General features: G+C 37.1%; 1 protein-coding gene across 1 annotated transcript in view; it reads right to left on the bottom strand.

Moving 5' to 3' along the window:
* SLIT2 (slit guidance ligand 2) overlaps positions 1–23,969 on the bottom strand; it is a 390,513-nt gene that overhangs the window by 59,325 nt on the left and 307,219 nt on the right. The window contains exons 17-26 of the mRNA XM_060147340.1: positions 23,199–23,273; positions 21,475–21,618; positions 17,424–17,567; positions 15,702–15,868; positions 14,672–14,804; positions 11,474–11,542; positions 8,749–8,820; positions 7,978–8,049; positions 6,113–6,184; positions 3,217–3,380 (exon numbers count right to left, since the gene is read on the bottom strand). Coding sequence (XP_060003323.1) covers positions 3,217–3,380; positions 6,113–6,184; positions 7,978–8,049; positions 8,749–8,820; positions 11,474–11,542; positions 14,672–14,804; positions 15,702–15,868; positions 17,424–17,567; positions 21,475–21,618; positions 23,199–23,273 — 1,112 coding nt within the window. The remainder of the gene's footprint in view (positions 1–3,216; positions 3,381–6,112; positions 6,185–7,977; positions 8,050–8,748; positions 8,821–11,473; positions 11,543–14,671; positions 14,805–15,701; positions 15,869–17,423; positions 17,568–21,474; positions 21,619–23,198; positions 23,274–23,969) is intronic.

Consider the following 23,969-nt stretch of genomic DNA (forward strand, 5'->3'; position numbering starts at 1 on the left):
ACCACATGTGGCTAGTGGCTACCATATTGGATAGCACAGGTATGGAACATTTCTATCACTGCAGAAAGGTCTGTCAGGCTACACTGATCCAGACCAAAGCATATTTCCATTCATGCTATACTAAGAACAAAAGATACTATTAATGAAGAAAAGGTCAAATCAATTAGACAAATCTTGAGTTAAACAGACATTTATGCGTGTATGTATGTTTGTATTCACTGGCCTTCTGGGAACATTTAACAAATTAATGTGGGGACTTCCCCGGTAGCACAGTGGTTAAGAATCCACCTGCCAATTCAGGGGACATGGGTTCAAGCCCTGGTCCAGGGAGATCCCACATGCCGCAGAGCAACTAAGCTTGTGCGCCACAACTACTGAGCCTGTGCTCTAGAGCCCGCGAGCCACAACTACTGAGCCCACGTGCCACAACTACTGAAGCCTGTGCACCTAGAGTCCGTGCTCCACAACAAGAGAAGCCACCGCAGTGAGAGGCCCACGCACTGCACCTAAGAGTAGCCCCCGCTCGCCGCAACTAGAGAAAAGCCCGTTCTCAGCAACGAAGACCCAACACAGCCCAAAATAAATAAATAAATTTTTAAAAATTAAAAAAAAAGAAATATCTTCATGGAACTCTAAGATTTAAGAATTGAAGATAAACACCAGCATTTTTCAAAGTGGAGTGTGAGTATCCCTGGGTACAGAGAGTGTAACAGAATCAGTCTGCAGTTGCTCAGCTTGTCTATATACTCTTTCTAGAATCAATCTGCCCAATAATACGCCTACAAGTAAGTTTTTATGCCAGTTTCTCCTCCCCTATCTCCCCTTTGACAATCATCTCCACCTTACAAAAAAATGATATACTTCTCAGCCCACCAGAAATTTACCATGGGGCACTGCCCCAAGGAAGCATCTGTGTTACAAAAGAATAATTTAAAACACTGGTTATTTGCAAAGTCTCTTGCAATCAATGCACATAATCCCAGAGAGGCATTTCCAATAAAATTTTAATTTCAATTTTGAATATAAATATTAGCATATTGATAAATAATTATGCTGTTGCAATCAGTGTTGCATTAAGCATTATTGACAATTAATTCTAATAAAAATTTAAAAACTCATAGATCTTTAGTGGTAGGAAATTTTAAATATTCAAATTATATACATATTTTTGGCAGTGAAGAATGATACAGTTCTCTGAGGTACTGGAAACAGAAATTCAAGGAGAAAAATCGAAGTTCGAGGAAAAAGAGCAACATAAAATATTGAGGATCTTGTTTTTGTTTCTTTTAAAATTGGCTGTGATATTTAGATTCCACAAAATACATTTAAAAGAATAATGGAAGAGTGTTGTTTTAAGATATCAATATTTACAATGCACTGTGAATTACATCTCCTGTTACCATTTATAACTATGAAATAACATCAGATGACCACTTAAAAATGTTTGGAGGAGGGAATACAGTTTTTGAAAATGCCTTCTCTCACCAACAGAACATAGCATGCCATCCCGCATCATATTTTTGCTGGTGTTTTGAAATGTTATAATAATAAAAATGGCAGCTAACCTATACTGAGAGCTATTGTGCGTAAGGCAGTAAGCATGTTTTATATATATTAAATAAATGAATCCTTTTCCCCCAACTTTATTGAAAAATATTTTACAAATATAATTGTATGTACTTAAAATGTATAACCTGATGATTTGATATACATATACACTGTGTAGTGATTAACAAGAGCAAGATAATATACATCCATCACCTCACATAGTTAACTTTTGTGTGTGTGTGGGGAGAATGCTTAAGATTTACTCTCAGAAACTTTTAAGCATCCAATACCATATTATTAACTATTGTCACCATGCTGTACATTAGATGCTCAGAACTTATTGTCCTTATAACTGAAAGTTTGTACCCTTTCACCAACATCTCCACATTTTCCCTCTCCCCCGGCCCCTGGAAACTACCCTGCTATTCTCTGTTTCTGTGAAAGCGACATTTTCTTTTCTTTTTTTTTTTTCTTTAAGATTCCACTTATAATATCTCATCTAATCTTAAAAAACCCTTTCTGGTATGTATTATCATCACCTCTGCCTACAGACGAGGAATCTGAGCCACAGGCTGGTTAAGCTAGTAAACTAAAGTTACATAGCTATTGAAAATTGAAGCTGGGATTTAGCCCAGGTGAAACCAGGCTGGTCTTCATTCTGTGATTCACTGCACACTATTACCTACTTAGATACGTTTTCCCACCTACATGATCAAGTGTTGAAAGCTTATCTTTTCAGGTAGGTCTGCAACTTTCTCTATGCTCCACAATACCCAAGGTTTAGTTTTACCAATAAAACAAGTTTAATAAGCATTTGCTGCTTACACATTTAGAATTTTTAAGAATTTCTCTCCTCCATCTAATAATTAAAAGTGGCCCTCTTGAAACATTGAAAATTAAGGATTATAGTGACCTTCTACCCTATTTTTGGTAAGAAACTTAAATCCATATATTTGACTAGAAAAAGTGGAAAGATATACAAAACAAGTTTAATAGTGATTATCTTTTGGTATTGTCATTAACTGTTAGATTTAGATCTTTAGTTTCTTATCGTTTACATTTTCCTATTCTTTAGATTTTCTATGTTGGGCATAGATTACTTTTGTAATAAGAGAAGAAAATATTTGTTACTAAGCCACTGTATAGAATTCACAAGTACATAAAACAAAGGGAAAAGAAAAGGATCCAAACAAGCAAGAAACAGCACCATCAACATAGGAAGAGTGAAGCACAGGAGGTGAGTCGGAAGGTCTGGCCTGAACACTGGGGAGGGCTCATTTCTCCTTACCTGGAATCAGGAAGCCACAAGGCCCTGGCAGCCCTAGGAGCGGGATACACATTCAGATAAAGCAAAAGCAAAATATTTCACTTGTTAGAGGCTATGAGAGGAATTTCCAGAAATTGTGTACTCTTCATTTCTCCATACATTTTAAAGAAAACTTAGTCATTTCCAATGGGTTATTTCTGTGATTTATTTCAAAATAAATTCTTTCCTTGGGCTCCTCATATAACTGCTCTGTCTTCAACAAGTATGGGAAGAAACAGTAATTATTTATTGGAGTTTTTCAGCTATACCCATGAAATCTAGCAGCCCATGGTTTTCTTTTTTCTTTTAAATTAATATGATGAAGTTTTATTTACAGAAGTACAACTGGTTAAGAACTATACCTTGACATGTAAATTTTTTGGAGGGAGTTGTGAGTAATAGTTTATCTGCCATTTCTCCAGGACCAGCACAGCGAGCAATTCCTGGTTCTTTGTATTCCGACTTTACCCAGTCGGATAACCACTGCATGTTACAATCACAGTAAAGAGGGTTGGCTCCAATTGCTCTGTAAAACAACACAACAAAAGCACACACAAGTATGGAAGCACCGTTATTATTTCCTAAGGGACCATAATTTATGGTGATGCTCAGTAGAAAATCCCTATAGATCTACTGCTAAAAATTTAGAAGAAAATGGAGGCATTGGGGATTCCCCATTTTCCTGAATTATGTGCAACTGCGATTTAGTGAGTTGTCACCAGTGTTAACACTTACCTGGCTTTACAAAGTCTCCTTGTATTTGCAGACAGGTTTATACTGTGTGCAAGCACATGCCAAATGCACATTAACACTTCCTTCATTCACCAATGATTTACTTAGAACCCAATCATTATGCCAGGTTCTGGGGACCCAAATATGAATAATATATTATTTTTAACCCCAAAAAACTCCTTCTGCAAAGGAGATTAACATAGGCTCATACATACAAGTAATTTTCATTAGAAGTGGTATAGCAGAAGAATTTACAAGATAACTATGAACAGAGGGTGACTCTTCTGGGAGACTGGTGGTTTAAGAAGTCTGAGCTTTTAGATATTTAGTTTCAAGTATGTGGAAAAGGTTGGAAAGGATGTTTCAGGGTAAAGGACCAGTAAAACGCAAGAAGATAAGGAAGGGCATAAAATAATAAAGACGCATAAAGCTACTTCCCCAGAGCTGATTTGGAATTCCATTGGACGTTTGTCCCTTTAAAGTTTTTCATTTTAGAACTTTGGTTCCTACTCACATAAGCAGTTGTAGTGATAGGAAAAGTAATCAAGATAATGCTTGATTATAAACGCTAGCTATTTATTGTATCATTATGATATACAGGAATTGTGCTAAGCCATTTATATGAATTACCTCATTTTATCCTAAATAGAAACTCCATGAGATCAACATTATTAACAACCCATTTTACAGATTAAAAAACTGAGGCCAGAGACGTTAACCAATGGATTCACAAATTTGCCAAGCTTGGGCACGAGTAGTGTGTGCATAAAGTAGCATTTAAAAACTGATTAATGCTGATTTATAATTAACTTCAGATTAGTAATGTTTCTAGGTATACAGTCTAAGCAAAATTATTCTTCTATGAAGAGACTTTCAAAATATACTTACAAAACCATAATACTTTATATTGCAGCTGTTTTAATGCCAAACTCTAGCCAAGAATTGAAGTAAATGTTATGCTCATATGTATGTCAGATTCAAACCTTTCTTTTAAATTAAAAATGAGGAAAATGATGTTTTTGAGTCATTTGATCTCATCTCTACTGACATTTGCTAAGTCCTTACTATGCCAGGAGAAACAGTAAAAACTGTGAATGGAGCATAGCTCTCTCTGGTCTGGGGTGTAAAAGACAATTGCATAAAATGAAATACATGACAAATAGGATGCACGAGAAAGAAGATTCAAATTGCTCTCCCTGTTGGGGAGGAGGGTCACATAAAGGACAATCCTACTTAGCTCAAGCAGCACCTTTCCCGTAGCCTTTTCTGATTCATCACCCTAACACTAGCTGAACAGCCACTTCCTTCTCTAGGCGGCATTCCCTGCCGCAGTGCCGCAGTCCTGCACCCCTGAGCCAGGGGTCTCATTTACATGGGATCTCAGGCAAGTGACTTCCATGGAGTTTGCAGAGAAGTGGCCCTGATGTCAACTTTGAGGTCGGAGCAGGGGCTCACACATGAAAAAATGGAGGTCTTGCCTCCAGGGACCTAGTAGTTTAATGTAATGGAAGGGATATTGACAGCAGCAGTCCCATTGACAAAAACCTACACTGATAACACAGCCCCTATAAAGGAAATTCAGATGTAGCATGATTGACTAATGGCTCCTATTCTCTGCCCATCCCCTTCTCTCAATTTTCTAAACTTCTTATCTTCTTGGGGTTTGGTAGACTTTGAAGAGGAGGGAAAATCCAAGAAAAAATATGGCAAGTAACGTCTTCTGGAGAACCAAGGGCCAACTGATACTGATATTTAAGCTGAAGCAGATAACTGTCACCAGGTGATGCCAAACTCAGCCTGACCTAAGAAGGCTTTGGATTCTAGGGCTGTTGTCTGAACTTCCTTCCAATTTGCCAAGGCCTTACTATAGCTAAAAATAATGGAATAATGGAATTTAACCCAGTTGTGTGCTTTGGACCTCATTATTAAATTGTTTTATTGTACTTCCAAGAAATATGGAGGTACAAACAGCCTGCTATGAGAGAGAATGCAAAGGAAACAAATTTCAGCCAATATGAGGATTTGGCTGTTTCCCTCTCCCACACCATAATGTCTTAAATTTTGTCTAATTTATTTCTGCATGGTGCCACAGTCAGTGCTGAGTAATATTTGCTAAATAAATGAATCCAGTTTGAGCAAATCAGGATAGGCTTCCTTGAGGAGGTGATATTTGGGATATGGCTTGGAAAAGCAGGGTTTGGGCAGACTGAATTGAAGGGGAGCTGATATTTAGAATCAGAGAACATTAAAGAAAAAGCATAGGCTAGGAAGTTGGGGAGCCATGTCTGTAAGAAGAGACATTTTTGAAAGCAAAGAGAGCTCAACGAATGGGGAGTTAGGGCCAAAAGGATAAATTAAGGCTATTTTGTAGAAGGCACCATATCTAGATTGAAAATCTTTACATCTTCTTTAAAGATGGAACCAATCACATTTTATGATGTGACAATAAAAATGGACCATTTGTTCCAAACTCACTTGCCAGGGAGAGTTTGACCCTAAACCCACATTCATGAACTAGATACTCACAGGTGTGATAATGCAGAAAGATCGTTGAAAGCACCTTCAGGCACAACTGAAATGTCATTTCCATGTAAAGAACTAAAAGCAAGAAAAAGCAAAATTAAATTTCCTATTATTTCAGGGAGTTCAGAAAAATCCCGATGCATATATGAGACCTTAGTTTATAACAAGCTTTTAAAATTAGTGTAGAAAATATGGTATATTCAATAAATAGTCTTTACACAACTGGGTATCTATTTGGGGATGCAGAATGTTAGTTCCTTCTTCACATCATGTGCATAAAGTAAATTCTAGATCGAAGAGTTAAATGTAAAAATAAAACTGAAAGTGTATTAAAATATAGACGAGCTCCTTTTTATAAACATGGGATATGGAAGGCTTTTTAAAGCCCTATATTCTAAAACTCAGAAATCATAATGGAAAAGAGTGATAAATTTTTGACAATGTAAAATATATCCATAATATAAAAGATTACAAAACAATAAGGTCCTACTGCATAGCACAGGGAACTATATTCAATAGCTTGTAATAAACTATAAGGGAAAAGAGTATGAAAAAATATATACATATATATGTGTGTGTGTACATATATATATATACACATACACACATATATAACCAAATCATTTTGCTGCAACCAGAAACTAACACAACATTGTAAATCAACTATATTTCAATTAAAAAAAAAGATTACATATAAAAAACAGAATGGGAAATATCTGCAACATATGTAAGCTATAAGGATTAATTCCTTTGTAAAAAGACCTGCAAACTTAGAGTCAAGTGCATAAAGGCAGGTATGTTAATAAGGAAAAGACAAAGTAACCACAGAAAATGGGAACTGATACAATCAGGCTCATAGAATAAGAAATACAAATGCTCAATAAACAAAATATACTCAAATGTTCTAGTAATTGGAATTGCAAATTAAAAGAGGAATGGAAAATAATGTTCCATCTGTCATATGACAAAAATGAAAGGATTAATAATACTCAATATTTACAAGAGTGCTTTGAAATAGGTACTCTGTTAAAATAGCATTGGTGGAAAATAAATTTGTAACTTGTTTGGGGGACAACAAGGTGACTACTTTTGGTATTCTCCTAATATGCTTGACAGTAAGATGGATGTATAGGATGTTCATTCCAGCACTGTATAGAATAACGAAAATTTGGAATCAAACCAAATGATAGTAAAGATGAGGATGCTTAAATAATTTATGGTCCCTTCATTCTATGGAACCCTCTTTACCAGTTAAACAGTTGAGGAATATTACATATGATGGAATGGAAAGTCTAAAGTCTAAAGCATATTGTTAAATAAAAATAGTCAATGACAGGCTAAGAAAAACCCTATTTATGGTTTTTAAGTTATACAGCTGTAGGCATACATATATAAATACATAAAAACAAACATAAAAAAGGACCAGAAGAGAACACTGAACTGTTTAAGTGTCAATTCTGGGGAGAGGATTGGGATTGAGGACCACATTTTATTTCATGTACTTTAAGAGAAATTTTGTAGAGTAAAAATGTGTTGTGTTGCATTATATAACTTTTAATGAAATTAAAATTTCCTATGTTTCTTGCAAAATTAGTTAGATCTATATAAAACTACATCTTAATATCATATATTATCAAATAAGTCACCCCAGCAACATGTTACAAAAGAGAAAATTATGTTGTCCAAGTAAAAGCTGTTGAGAATTGATACCGTAAGATAGAATTTTCCCATTACCAAATTTTTAGTAAATCTGAATTTATATAACCCAAAATACCCCAAAATAAACAAAGCAGTTAAATCATTAAAAAGACAACCCAAAATCCAGATGCCTGAGAAAAGAAGTATTTTGTTAAACATAAGATGCTTACAGTAATCGAAGAGACTTCAATCCATCGAAGGTTCGAGGAGGAATGCATCTCAAACGGTTGTAACTAAGAATTCTGAAAGCACACATAAGCCAATTTGTTTTACTCAAGTATCCCCAAATGGCCAAATGTCATTTTTAAAAATAAAGCAGTTAAGAAAAGGGTTACTTTAGCATCTTATAAATTGAGAATATTGACGCATAATATCCTTTAAATCTTTGTGCTGTTTCGCCAAGACAACATATTTATTTCTAAAATACAGTCTAGAATGCTTCCTACCACTGCTGTTGCTGTTGCCTCAACCGTGTCCTTCCTAAGGTGACTTCCTCTGAAAGTCTGTCTTAAGGATCTCTCCCAAACCTGCCACAAATGCAAATTATTCTTTGTTTCTTTTATAGAACCCAACATTTTTTTTTTTTTTTTTTGCGGTACGCAGGCCTCTCATTGTTGTGGCCTCTCCCGTTGCGGAGCACAGGCTCCGGACGCGCAGGCTCAGCGGCCATGGCTCACGGGCCCGGCCGCTCCGCGGCCTGTGGGATCTTCCCAGACCGCGGCACGAACCTGCATCCCCTGCATCGGCAGGTGGACTCTCAACCACTGCGCCACCAGGGATGCCCCCCAACACTTTTTATACTATCTGTATTTGTTTACTGAGGTTTTTATTTGTCTGTTTCTCCCGACAGTATTAACATTCCTTGAGGGCAGAAACTGTCTTGTTTACCAGGAATGTCCAGTGAATTAAGGAATTAACTTAGTACCATACTTCCTACTCACAAGGTGAGGAGCTGGCTCATGTTGCTGAAGCTCTGATTAGAAAGGGTGCTTATTCGGTTGTTACTTAAGTCTCTAAAAGAGAAAAAGAAAGAAATGGAGTCTACTGTTACCATAGAAATTGACATATTAGTGATTCTTAGAAAGAAAAAGTTCTTCTTGCTCACAGTTGTAGCAGCATTGTTAGGACTCAGCTTTTATCTGAAAATAACAAAACATTGGGTAATCCTCTGGGGTAGACTGTAATGTTATTCATAACTATTCATGCCCAAGCCTGCTGAAATTAGAAGTGACCATGTGCCTTGCTTTGGCCAGTGAAGTGTGGGCACCAGCGCTGGTTTCACTTCAGAGCGGAAGCTTTAGAGCTGAGACTCTTCTCATATCCCTTTGCTCCCACCTCTGCAAGGCTCCTATGTTCCACAGAGAGGCCGTACCCATTGCCTGGTCCCAGGGCAAAGACACGTGGAGGCCATTCACAACAGACACATTTGATAGGTGAGAAATAAACCTTTGTTCTTGAAAGTTCCATCAGTTACACATACTTTATCTTCACTGTCACATACAAATATTCAAACTGGATAACTGAAAGAATCCCTCATTTAGTTACATTACAATGCCATCATTAAAAACAACACCATAATGAAAAACTTGGCCTGGCAAAGTCACTGGCACCTAGGTGGTCCTTAGTAAATGTCTGTTTAATAAATGATAAGTAAATGAGAGAGATATGGAGTTTTTAATCAATGCTAAATGGGTATTTATAAGTGTAATTTGTACTACAGGTTGTAATTTATATTCAGTGAACTTGATCTTATTTTTATTATATATAATATATACATGATATATATAATGACATATAATACATATTATAAATATAATATTGTAATGTATAATGTATTTTAATATATAATAACATCTATATAATGACATATTATATATGTTTAGCATTTTCCTTTAGAAAAAATTGGTAAATATATACATACATTCACTCACGACAATTCACTCACGATATATACGACAATGTGATACATATATTAGTGAATATTCACTAATTTTTATCTAAAGCAAAATGCCAAATATATGACTAAAGGAAGATTCATGAATAAATGGAAGATTATGGGTCATAATTTATGTTCATCTATGTCTCTGTGTGTATTTATGTTCACTATATTTTTCTGAAGCAAAATATGTGAAGAAATGCAAGGTTCAGAAAAGCTGCTGAAGATTATCCACATTCCCTTATTAAAATACCAAAGTATCAGTAAAATGGACCAATGAAATTGTGAAAATGGTAGGAATGTTATAGGAGCTTTATAATCCATCTTCTTAGTTGCTGAAGTACTATGGCTAAATTTAAAAAAATAAATACATCGATACTAGCAGAAGTTACTTGCCTAGAGTTGTATAATGAGTCACTGGTAAAACCATTTCTGGATCTATAAATTCTCATTTTTCATTTCCAAACTGGTTTTAAATAATCGCATGCTGTCTCACAAATGACCCAATTCTGCTGAAGTGACCCTTTGGAAGTTGCAGCAATTTAATGGTTTATTTAACAGAACAAATGTATGTAATCAGTTCTTGCTGCTATTAAATAAATAACTAGAGGCAGAACAAGATATCTTAGAGGATCTTCTTTTTGCTTAATTTAATCATTTGTCATTTAAGCAGTTCTATACACTTCCTACGAAGTGTTTGGTTTTCACATACATTTAAGGAAAGCTGAAAAGCCTCCACGTGCTTAGGGTAAACTTCACAATGAGAAACATAACATTTTCTGCTACCTAGGTTTCTAGAATTCACTAATTAGGAACAAACCCCGTTTTTTCTAGGAACACTGGAAATATAAGACCGCATATTTACTCTAAAATCAGATAGATGTAAAAAAGTATTTCCCTTTATATCCATTATCATTGCTGATTTTTTTGTTTTGTGACAAGTTTTATCAATTACCAACAAGGCTACTCTAAGTGTGACATTATATATAGTAAGATTATATCTTTTTAAAAATATAGTGTGCATAACTAGATTGAAATGAAATGTTTGTATGTTTACATATAATCTTGTATTTACAACTTAAAGATTGTAAAAAATTGTTTACATAATGAAAGAGAGATGCTACTTTAGGAGGACATCAAACCAAACTGGTAAAAACAATTCAATGTTTTGACGTTTATACTCAGAATGTCAGTATCTTTGTCAAGTTTACCTAAATACTATATGAGTAAATATGGATTTTATAAAATAAATTTTAATACTGGAAGCCCATATGTTAATTCATAGTGTAGTAAATAAGAAAATCAAGCCTAATAAACTATATTTATAATATATTCTCAGTAAAGCTATTACTATCTACTCTGTTTTATTTAAAGTCGAGAATAAAAACATTGTTTTCCATTTTTCTCTCCTTGGATTGTCATAAAATAGCTCATATTCATCTTCAATAGAAGTATGCAACTTACTGCCTTTCTGTAATTCTCTGATACTTAAGACTTCATTGTATTTGTACTTTGAATAGAGGAGGACCTTTTTCTAAGACGCACCATTGCCTGATTGATATTCAGTGAAAATGTGGCTAGTGATCCAGAACCACAGTGAGCAAGAAGGGAAGCATCTAACTGAAGATGATTTATATAATCTGAAAGGTTCACTAAATCTTCTGCCCCTTGCTATCCCCATTTTCATGAAATAAAATAAGAAGTCAAAGACAGAAAAATACATTACTCACATAAGTGTTAAATGCTTGTAGTTAGAGAGTTCCTTAGGAACCAGTGTAAACTGGTTTCCATCCAGATACCTGAAAACAAAGAAACAATATTATTTTTTTAAGAAGTAACAATAGTGAATCCTCAAATAGTTGAACAATATTTCACTCTCAGCTGAAGCAAGGAAACACTTGGAAATTTCAGCTTTAAGATGTCATGTTCCCAGCTAGGACTGCTATTTAAGAGAAGTAAAAAACCACAGTTGTCCAATCCAGCAGAATTCTTTTGTGGATTACTTAGGCTAAATTATAAAACCAAGGAGAGACTGGTGAGTCTGATTCCTTGTGGTTTATCTAAGAAGGAAAGGCATGTATCCAACCATTTGTGTGTCAGCAAGAAGGGTCATTCAATCGCCTATATTTTAAGTCAGTCTTCAGTTCACTTGCGTTTATGTGGAAACACCACCATGAAATGCATTCACTACTGGCAGGAAGTTGCTACCACCAGCAAGACCAATCTTTGCTGCCTTACTTTGTATTAACACACTTAGTAAATAACAACGGATGATTCAAAGGATATATTTGGGAATTTGAATGTAATTAGATATCAGTTAAAAAAAATCTTAGAAACAGTTCTCCCCTTGTACATCTGCTTGGTGATATTAATTTTAGAAGGTTTCATAGAATATCACATTTATCAAGTGCACAAGTACAGCACAGTAACGATACAGTAGTAAGAAAATAACCACATGTAAGTCAAATTTCCCTTTCTGATTAGAGTCAGAAGAATCATCAGAAAATAAACAGTCTTTGGGCTAACAGTCAAGACACAGAAGTAAATGAATGCTTAAAGGTATATCCATGATGTCACAAAAAGAAAAATAATTTCATCTCCTCCCAAGGCTGTTCTTTCCCAGAATGTAGACGGTGATGGGTAAAAATGTCTTTCAGCAACTTGGGCCATCTGGTTATAGATGTGCCCACAAACAATTCTGCCACATTGGGCATGTTGCCCACCCTGCCCCAGGGCTGTGGCCTATCTCCAGATCCAAGGTTGAGGTTCGTATTTTTGCTGGATATAGAAGTAGCTGAGAAACTGCCTAAGATAGCTATCTATTTCAAATACTTAAAAATGAAAAAAGTTATATAAAAGGCACAAGTTATCAAAATATGTAATGAACATGTGATTAAGAGTCAGGCTTTTTATGACTTCTTATGCCTATTCAAATTTTCTGACTTCATGTTTCAACTTCTCTCCCCTTTCTTTTCTCTAGCTAAGCGTTTCTTAGTACCACTAGAGGGACGCATAATCCCATGTACTTCAGCACTTTTCCTTTACTCTAAAAAGCATCCTAACACAAAGCTAAAAAGGTTCAGAATGTGCACTATGAATGCTTACAAGTAAAACAATCTAAGAGGGAAACTATATGGAACTGATTAAAAATAATGGATACCATTTGTTCAAAACTGTCCACCACTACATACTTATATTTGCCAAATTCTTTAATAATTTAATATAATATGCACATGGAAATTTTCTAATACATGCATATATGTTACTGGAGAGAGGGATCCTGCTGACTTGGTATGCTTCTAAGAATAAGCTCTTGGGGAGGTAAAGCTAGAATTCACAGGAGATGAGTTAATGTCTTCCTCATCTCTAAAACGTATTTTCTTTAAAAAAAGAATTATTTTTTAATAATTTGTAGAGGAATAGATTGAAGACTCAACTATCTGACAGAAGAAACACATAGATGGCATAGACAAATGAATCAAGCAGAAGTAATTTAACAAGGAAATTAAAAGACATTTAAAATTATTTGATGGGAATCAGGTAAAAGGACAAAAGCATGGGTCAGTTAAAATGGTAGAAGGAGGGATTTAGCATCAAAGGTGATCTAAATGTTATGCTGGGTATTATGTCCTTGGCTGGGGTGTTGTTATAATCAGTATTTTGCATATAGAATACTCTATAGGCATGTATCTTCCCAACACTGGATGGAGGGTAATCTTCTGAAATAAATACATATCAAAATAAGAATTAAGAATTTAATCACACACACACATAAAGCAGTGCTTACAGTTAACTAACAACTGTGGTTGGTAACAAAAGAGAGAAACTGAGCCCTTTACAACAGTTCAGCTTCAAGAGGGAAGGTCACACACTTTTTCTCAAAGTATCAATTCAGGACCAAATTAGAATTCATAGAACTGCACATGATTTGAACATAAGTTCCTTGATAACTGAAGTGGCATCTTCTTGAACCTCATTGCTTATGTTCCAGGTTGCCAAAAGTTTATCAAATCTGCTCCTTTGCAATACTTGTACATTTGTGCATGAATTACAGGTAAACATCTGCCTGAATTACATTTTTGATACATGGTTTCACACAGAAAAAAATAAACAGAGGCAAAATGACTCAATCGCATATCAAGCATTTGTCCATGGTTCTTCATATACAGATAAAGGAATGAAATGGAGCCTGCATGCACCATTGTTAAGCAGCTAATGCTTAGGTTTATTCCGTTCCACATACAAAGAATAAGGCAGCTAAGGAAGTGTGTGCGGTGCTTAGCATCTTTATACGTCTATATTGGCTATGTAATTTGTAAATATCAGTTCTGAAAATATTAGGGATAATTGGCCCCATGCCCTTTATGATCTAAGGGACTCTGATTCAAGTCCAAAGGGCAGTATCTCCTTTTAAGGGTAAAGATTATGTCAGCTCCTTCCACACCCCACGTATTTATGTATCCCTTGTGTGAGATATTCTCCAAGGGGACACACGGTAAAGAATAATCAATCATATGAAACATCCCAGCCACCATAGATAAACTAAATACATAGCATTTCTTAAGGTGCATTTGATGGAACATGAGCATTGCAAGATACTCCATGAGAAAAGGGCTATGGAGACAACAAGTATGGGAACTACCTCAGAGTTTACATCCTCTCTCGGAGCTCAGACTGCACACTAGCATAATAAAGGCTCTGAGAAATCCTATAGTGAGAAACAAAGAGAAACACACAACCAGCCTTTCCCAAGGGGACCTGAACTAGCTTTTATATTATTTGCTTAGGGTTTTCCATGATACTAATGAATGGCCCACAAAATGAATGTTATTTGCAAACAAGACTCAAAAGATTTTTGTTTGGTCTCCATTTCCCTTGGTGTGTGAAATATTAATCCTTCAGGAAAGGGAAAGACAAGCTCTACTTACAATTCAGTGACATCTCTTGGAATACCTTTGGGCAAGACCTTCAAGGCTTTGTTGCTACATCGGACCACCGTGTCCAAGCAGGTACACTCCGTAGGACAGCGAGAGAGTGGGGAACAACTATTGTCATCATTTCCTAAATTGCCAAAAGAAATACAGGAAAACACAGATTTGTGGCTTTGAAGATGCTAGAAGGGATTTTATGCCTTTAGCTTAACAAACACAAGAGTCTTCAGCCATATGATGACTTATGTATAGGATATTAAGTATTTACAAATCGACACCATACATTCTGTGCAGGTCTCTTTTCAGACTGCCTAGGGCAGAATTCCATAAAACAATTCACAGTTTGTATTATCAATATGATTATAATGTGCTCTTTGTTCAGTTGTTTATACAAATTATACTTTTAATCAGAATATGTAAACTGAATTATGGAGAGATTGAAAAGAGACAGACATGAAGAGACATAAAGGGACAGATTAGTTTTACATGGTTAGCAAAAAGTATATGGGCCCCTCATTTGAAACTATACGGCTCAAATGAGCTCTTCATTTATTGCCAACAATTATAGAACCTATGTTCTACCTACATTACAGGGCTATTATGAGAATTAAATGTGATGATATACAGAGAGTACTAAAAAGTGAAAACTATTATTCTTGTTAGGTTTACTAGAATTTCTATTTTATGAGTCAATTGCTTTTATCATTGGTAGTTAAATGGCAATTACTAAAAGAGATGCTTAGAATAGTAAAGAAAAACAAAAATGAAGCTATTTAAATAGTATCAACCACAAGCTGGAAATTAGAAAATCTTCTAAAACATTCAGAAACACAAACCAAATAGAGCTAGATGTGAGAGTACAGTCTGAGCAAGTCTGTTGCTAAAACAAAACAGCAAAAACAAAGCAAAAAATGCATAATAACTGTTCATTGCCTGAACTATGATGTACTGTCTAATTATGCCCCACAGCATCAGAACAATCACCAGAGAGTGTCTGGTGGTCACAGACCTGGCCAGGTTTTCTTACCATCATCACAAGTGAAGTCTTGAATGGCAACATCCTGGATGGGGATTTCTTTGAGGAAGTAGGGTTTCTGACATCGAGGATTTCCCGTTACAATTCTTTTCTTCCTGAGCCATTCTCCCAACCAAGCCAGGTAGCAGTTACAATTAAAAGGATTGGCCAAGAGGTTTCTAAGTGCCACAAGCAAACAATGCAGAGCTCAGTTTAGAGGTTCGCTTTCTGACTTCTCAAAACCCCATGCTACCATTTTCCCGTACTGTATCTGTTGGAATGATTCCTTCTTAGTCTTTGTATTCACCCCACCCCCAATTCATGCTCAATCACACACAACATATGGGATGCATTCTTTGACTGAAATATCTATGTTTGGAACTTAAAAAAATAAGAACAATATTTTCATATAAGAATTCTTCAAATCATTTCATATGAAAGATAAAGTGAAGGTGGCAATTCAGGGTTTAGGCAGTGAATCCTGATAGATATCTCATTTAGAGATAATTTAGACTTGTCAGAGATCTGACTTACTGTCAAACTTCCCTACACTGATAATGCAGTAATTTAATATAAAGATGAAGGCTGATTACCTTATATTATTGAGTTTAACCTGACAACAGCTATTTCATTAATTTGTCATTTCAAGATTTCCATCTCTTATTTGCTCCAGAGAATAGGTTTCCCATCTGAACTGACAGCTGAGTTGATTAAATGCCAGTTATAAAAATGAACTTACTTCTACAAATCTCAATACTTTTGGCATCTCACCACTTCAGCACAAACCTATTGACAATCCCATTATTTATAAACATGCCATCTTTAATATGCACAAATTAGTCACTTGATGGAAAATGTCACATTTTATGTGGAAAGAGGATTAAGTACCTTACTGATGGATGGATGCTTCCCTCAAATTATTTCTTCAGGGACTTGAGCTACGTTGAACATGGTTTTTTTCCTTCTAACTACCTTTTCAGTTAAATTAGTATTTTTAGATGTCACCATTACCAGGAAGCCATATCAGTTATAAGGTTTATCATTTCAAACACTGCTTTTTAAATACTGACATACAAGGGGCCTGAAACACTTGGAAAGTTTGTTTGTTTTCTGACACTTTCTGAGTTCTATCTGTAGACCTACAAATATTCTTTATTCTCCAACCGTCCACATAAAATGTGCTCTTGGATAGGCTCAGCCTATTTCTTTAATACCTTCTTAATATCACAGTAAATGCCCTCTGGTGAGCTTTTATTGTTGGTCTGGTCATCCTAATATATCTCCTGTCATTGTGAATGATCCTTTTGAGTACAGTTTGTTGGCAATAACCCTATCAACTCTGTTTTTATAATACTTATATTGTGAAGACTCCAATGTGAGAGCACTGGGAAAAACAAATCTACATTTCTTTTATTTGTAAAAGAATAAAATAATTCTCAATCAAATTATAAGATTATCATTTATAAATTAAGCCACATCACATTGTTATAAAAACAAGTGACTGAAAAATACCATGATTTTTGTTAAATTTTAATATAGGATAGTAGGCAATGTTTTTAGAAAAATTAAAATAAGTTTAACATGAACAAATTTGTCCTTTTTAAGAAAAGTCTAAGTCTTTGATCTCATTTTTATGAAATGCTTAGTAATACATTAAAATCTTATCAATAAAAGTAATAAATATAATACACTGGCTCAATTAATACATAAATGAAGACTATTTTTCATACTTACAGAGTAGATAAAGAATGGAGAGTATCAAAAGCCCCTGGTGCGATTGTAGTAATTTGATTATCATATAAAGAAAGCAAACGCACAGAACTGAGTCCTGTGAAACTGTCGTTTCCTACGCAGCTTATACGATTACTTCTCAACATCCTGAGGGAAAAAAATACAACATCATTATGGAGATAAAATATCAGGCAATCAATTTTGCCTATCTTAAGACCGAAACAACCCCTCTTTGCAAATGTGTAGCATTCATTCCTGCTTTCTGAATGTTCTCCTGTCACTAGGAATTGCTGTAGATATGTACAAGTCATCCGTTGGTATCCCTGGGAGATTCATTTCAGGACCTCCTGCGGATACCAAAATCTGTGGCCCTCCATATCTACGGGTTCTGCATTAACCGCGGATGCTTGAATCTGCAGATGCAGAACACGTGGATATGGAGAGCCGACTATATGAAGAACCTTGTGCTAGAATAAAGTGCTTAGAGTTGTCAGTGATAACATTCAGTTACAAAAACCCATGAGCCTCAGCACCAGCTTACAATCCCATCTAGTGAGGGCAGAATGTTTTCCTTTAATGATACAATTATGTTTGCACTATTACCTAATGTCCTAATTCACCTACAGCTCTCTAAGCCCTTGAAGCCCCATGATTTATATATTCTAAGAAGCATTACATTTGCTGCTGAAGAGAAAGGAGGCAAAAAAGAATCAATAGCCACAGAAAATGAAGAATTGAGGGCATCTCAGGGACTCACAGCCAAGTCAATGTCAACACGGGCTGGAGGAGGCAAACCTGACTGAGCTTCCACAAAGCCTGAACAAATTATTTGTTTTGAGTTTAGACTTAAAAGGAGGCAATACTTAAGAGATCCCAGTTGTTCACAATAAAATTCCTCTTGAAAAAAATTCTGACCATTTTTTCTTTAGTCATTGCCATTAACAGGATTAACGCTTTTGTCATTTCTTCATCACTGCTAAAATTTTAGCTGTTTCTCGATTCTTTTCCCAAAATGTTTATTTGTGGGGCTTAGAAAAGGAATGAAAAGCTTCTTAAACTCCCATGTAAAGATGAACAGTCGCCATAAACTTTATTCAGAATTTCTGAAAAGTTAATATTTTCCTTAATGCTTCTAGACATGGGTTGATCACCCTGATAGAAGACTGCAAAAAGAACAACAAAGCATTCCTTTAAAATTCTAGATTGTCCTATAATAAATAAGAAATATCAGCTGTTGCATTCTGCTAAGTCGCAGACAACGAGAAAGGATAATGCCCTCCTTATCAAGGCATCGTTTTATGTTAGGAAACAAATGCACAACAGAAAAGTAGTCCTATCAGTACTATCCTTTGTCATAAATAGTAAAGAACATTTGGTCTTAATCTTGTTGGAGTCACGGACTCCTGGGAAAAGTCGAAAAAAGCTTTGCTTTCCGTCACTGGAAAAATCCACAAGCACACATATGTACCACATTTTGCCTGCAACGTCGGGGGTTCAAAGACCCACTGAAATATGTACATGTACGAACTAAGAGGTTTACTAGTCCTAAAGGGTTGAGAAGTCTACAGGCTGTGAGGAGGGTCTTGTCAAAATCTTTATAGCTCCAAGCTGAAAGAGACCACTTAAAGCAATAGCTATGTCCCAATAAACCCACAGAAGAACTGTTAATACTCCTAGCTTGGTCTAAATGATCTGTTTTGCTGCTTGAGGTACAGTGGGATTAAGTAGAGAGTCAGTGGGTGTCTGTCTCAGGTGCCAAAACACAAGAGGCACAAAAACATTGCTAGAAATATAACAAAGGAGAAGGCTGAATTTAGAGAACTTGTCTCACAGAGTCCTGTGACTGGACCTAGCCAGAAAGGAAAACTTTGATAAACTCTTTGGAGTGGTGCTATGGACAGAACTGTGTCCCCCTAAAATTCATATCCTTAAGCCCTAACCCCCAGTATGACTGTATTTGGAGACAGGGCCTTTAGGGAGGTAGTTAAGGTGAAATGAGGCCCTAAGCGTGGGGCCCTAATCTGATAGGACTGGTGTCCTTAGAGGAAGGGGCACCAGAGCTCTCTTTTCCCGTACAGAGAGGAAAGGCCACGCAAGGACACAGAGAGAAGGTAGCCATCTACAAGCCAAGAAAAGAGTCCTCACCAGAAACCAACCCTCTCAGCACCTTGATCTTGGACTTCCAGCCTCCAGAACAATGACAAAACAAATTCCTGTTGCTTAAGTCACTTATCTTGTTACAGCAGCCCAAGGCTATCTAATGTAGGTAGTTACAGGCTCACCCCTCATCCTCCCCTCCCCATCTCGACTCACGCGGCCCCCTTAAGGAGAAGGTTCTAGTTACAACAGTCACTTGGCTACTATTTAAGAAGGGAGACTTTTGCCTGCTGCAGGATTTATGTTTTTCTGAGTTACCTGAGGCAGCTTGGGGGAGGGGAATTGGGGCAGGAGTAGATATAACCCCTACTTATAGTATATATCTTCTCTGTCCGCGTTCCACACTCCCAGGATCTCCTCCATAAAAAGACCAAAGGGATATTTGCATTACATTTTGCATTTCGAAGGGACTCCTAGTTAGCCCATGGGAGCGGTCAGCAGGTGGCAGGTTGGCTGTGTTGGATGGTTCGGCTCCAGGCTACCCCAGGAAGCTCTCCTTTCATGGGCAGGGGCTTTTTTGAGTAGGATATGAATTGGGGATGCTGCTGGCTTGGGAAATGCCTTCTCTCTCTACATCTGATAAAGGGCAGGCAATGAACTTCCTTGGCTCTCAGTTACCCTGGGCACGAGGGCTCTTGGTGGCTGCATGGGGCAGGGTGAGGGTTTGGGGGAGACAGTAGAGCTTGCAATTCCCAAGGGCGTGTCTTGGTTACAAATAATTTCCTTCATGTCTTCCAAAGGATTCAGAGTTTCGTTGGTGTCTCTTCCAATGTTTAGGCCACCACTTTTGTCAAACATAATTTTATGCTTTAGAGATTATGAAAAATACGCATACACACAGAAGAAAATTCAAGTAACTCAAAGTGTTGTCCTTACTCGTCAATTCAAGCCCCATCTTCCTTGGCCAACAACCTTCTGGAAACACATAGGATTTCTTTTTCCCAACCTCCCTACCACTGAGTAAGTAGACATACACTTAGCATGTTTTCTTTGAAATAGACAGTAAAAGATATACCACCAGCCAGTTTCTCTCTTTTTCACTAAGACCTTGCAGGGGCAGATGAAGGCAGTCTCCAGCTAGGCTTATTCTGCTGCAGGTGTTGGAGTGGGTTCTGAAGCTAGCGACCTTGGGCCAAGAGAGAGTATTAGGTGGAGGTATTTGAGGAAAAGGAAAGAGAATGATTGTTCTAAGGAAGAACAGAGGAGCCAGATCTGTACAAGCACTGGAGCAAAGATAACCTTTTTGTTGAAGATTCAACAGCCAGGAGAGGTTCTTTTGATCATTTGCAAGTGGCATACTGAAGTCAGAGGTATGAGTCAAGGACTGTTTTTTTTTTAATAAATTAATTTATTTTATTTATTTATTTTTGGCTGCGTTGGGTCTTTGTAGCTGCGTGGGCTTTCTCTGGCTGCAGTAAGCAGGGCCTACTCTTGGTTGCAGTGTGCAGTCTTCTCATTGCGGTGGCTTCTCTTGTTGCAGAGCTTGTGCTCTAGGCGTGTGGGCTTCCGTAGTTGTGGCACGCAGGCTCAGTAGTTGTGGCGCATGGGCTTAGTTGCTCCGTGCACGGCCTGTGCGATCTTCCTGGACCAGGGCTCAAACCCATGTCCCCTGCATTGGCAGGCGGATTCTTAACCACTGTGCCACCAGGGAAGCCCCAGGGACGTTTGCCTCTACAAAATGTGCATGTGTGTGTGTGTGTGTGTGTGTGTGTGTGTGTGATAGAGAGAAAGAGAGAGAGAGAGAGAGAGAGACAGAGACACATATAGAGAGATAGAGACAGAGCAGACATCGGGGGGGATGAGGAAAAGCAGGAGCTATTCCCCCTCCCAGGAATATAATGACCTGGGAATTACAATCCTGTGGTAGAAGAATCACAATGCAAATAAGAATACTTACAAAGTTTTGAGGCTTTCCAATCCCTTGAACATCTTATGCTGAACATTTTCCAAACGATTACTCGTGAGAAGTATTTCGTTTACACCAGCTGCGCCTTCAAATGCTCCCTCTTCAATGTCTGTGATCTTATTGTTGCTAAAATTTCTAAATAAAAATGGTTGAAACAAATATTTGAAACAATTTCTTTCTAACAACGAGGGCACTGAGACAACAAGTCTGATCATTTTCTTCTACTGAATGAACGTCTTCCACAAAAACTCTAAGCTCTTCACTGCCTGGCATTCCCAAGGCTCTGAAAAGTCACCACTTCCTGATTCCATCAAGCCAAAGTGATAATAGTACAAAGGAGAAATATCTATGCTGAAAAGTACCAGCCTGATCAATGATCTGCCAGGGCCCCCAGGGATATAAAACTCTTGAGGTCAGGTACTGAGTTGTGTAAACTTTTATGTTTGCCGCCACTTACTAAGAAACTTTTCAAAGAAGTGCCCGATTAAAACTGTTGAATGAATTAATGACTCAAAGAAGACAACTGGATAGAGAAAAGAAGGAAAGACTATGTTTGCATTTAGATAGCATCAGAAATGTATCTGAATCTGAGATTGTTCCCAGTTAAACTTCTCATGTAATAATATGTCAAAACAACCAACTTAACTGCCAGTATTTTGTATCATACAAAATACTAAGGCTTGCCCAGAGGGCAAGAACATCCAGTTGAGGTAACATCTTCCTATAGGTTCTCTCTCTTTCTCAAGGCTCACTCCAAGACCAGGGATGCCCACAGAACAAGGATCATTTTTAGGTACCATTTTATTCCTTTCAGAACACTGCACATAGCAGCTGCTGAAAAAATATGTATTGAATTGAAAAGCATCTTAGAGCTAAAAAGAAAAAGCAGTTAACGTCAGTGAAAAAGGAGGACAGTTAAGAACTTAGAAACTCTTTGGGAGGCAGTGTAATATGTGGGTCAAGTGCACAGGAAATGCTTTCAGTCTGCTCTGCCACTTATAGCCTATGTGACTGTGGACCAGTTACATATATGAAAGCACAGATATCACAGAACTATGCTTCTTTCCTTCTCCTGATGTTTCCTGTTTTGTGGAGGGTGCTCCATGGACCCTCATTCTTGGCCTCTGTCCTGTTCCTCTTTCCATCCACTTTGGGTGGGGGAGGGTTACTGTCAGAGTGTTGCTGAAACTGCTGAGCTTATAAACTTATTTTAAAATATGAGTTGCGGACATGTAGTAACACAAATGAGCTATCAAGTCAGTTTACCAATCATTAATTTTGACTTTCTTCTAATGAAAGTTTAATGAAGCAAAAAGTCAAACAGTTGACATGAACGTGTTGAAAGAGAAATAACAGCATGGTTTGGGGAACAGTAAAGGAAGTTACAAAACATTACTGAACTCATCTCTAATGCACTTAGTTTGCTGGATTCCTGCTGTGGCTACATAACAAACTAGTTGTCTGAGTTAAGGTTAAGATGCTAGGGTTCCGCTACAGAAAACATGGTTGCCATCACTGGAATACATAGGAAAGAGCCAATTACTTAGGTTCCTCTCAGAGTTTACCCTAAATTCATGTCACAGGTAGTCACTGTATAGACATGTCTCTGAATCTTTTGTATTTTCCAATTTCCTACGAAATCTAAATAAAACTGCAAAGGTATAAGAAAACACAGCAATACAGATATTTAAAAAGATGGTTAATATACGGCTTACATTTTACGTAATTGAGGAAGTTTCTTGAAGATGCCTGTAGCTTCCAACACTGTAAATTCATTATTATTGAGGCGTCTAGGGAAAACAGAAACAGAAAAGTTTCATTCCCAACTGTCAGGAAGAGGTTAAATTTTATTTCTCGTACAGAATTATAACATTATTTAATGAATATCCTAAAGCAAAATATAGGACACATATCACAGAAAATTTGTGGGAAGTACAGATCTTTTCCAATTTATCCCGTATTTTAATGACCAAAATAAAACATATTAAGAAGCACGTAGTGCAGAAAACCAATCATCGAAATTCAAAACCAACTCTCATTCAGTAATCTGTAGAACAGAGTTTCTCAAACTTTTTTTTCCACTATTACCCCTGCCTTCAAAAGCACTTTAGGGAGAGGCGAGGCGGAAGATGGCGGAAGAGTAAGACGCGGAGATCACCTTCCTCCCCACAGATACACCAGAAATACATCTACACGTGGAACAACTCCTACAGAACACCTACTGAAGGCTGGCAGAAGACCTCAGACCTCCCAAAAGGCAAGAAACTCCCCACGTACCTGGGTAGGGCAAAAGAAAGAACAGAGACAAAAGAATAGGGACGGCACCTGCACCAGTGGGAGGGAGCGGTGAAGGAGGAAAAGTTTCCACACTCTAGGAAGCCCCTTCGCGGGCAGAGACTGCGGGAGGTGGAGGCGGGAGCTTCGAAGCTGCGAAGGAGACCACAGCCACAGGGGTGCGGAGGGCTAAGCGGGGATATTCCCGCACA

This window comes from Lagenorhynchus albirostris, chromosome 4 (assembly GCF_949774975.1).
Source record: "Lagenorhynchus albirostris chromosome 4, mLagAlb1.1, whole genome shotgun sequence".
Taxonomy (NCBI): Eukaryota; Metazoa; Chordata; class Mammalia; order Artiodactyla; family Delphinidae; genus Lagenorhynchus; species Lagenorhynchus albirostris.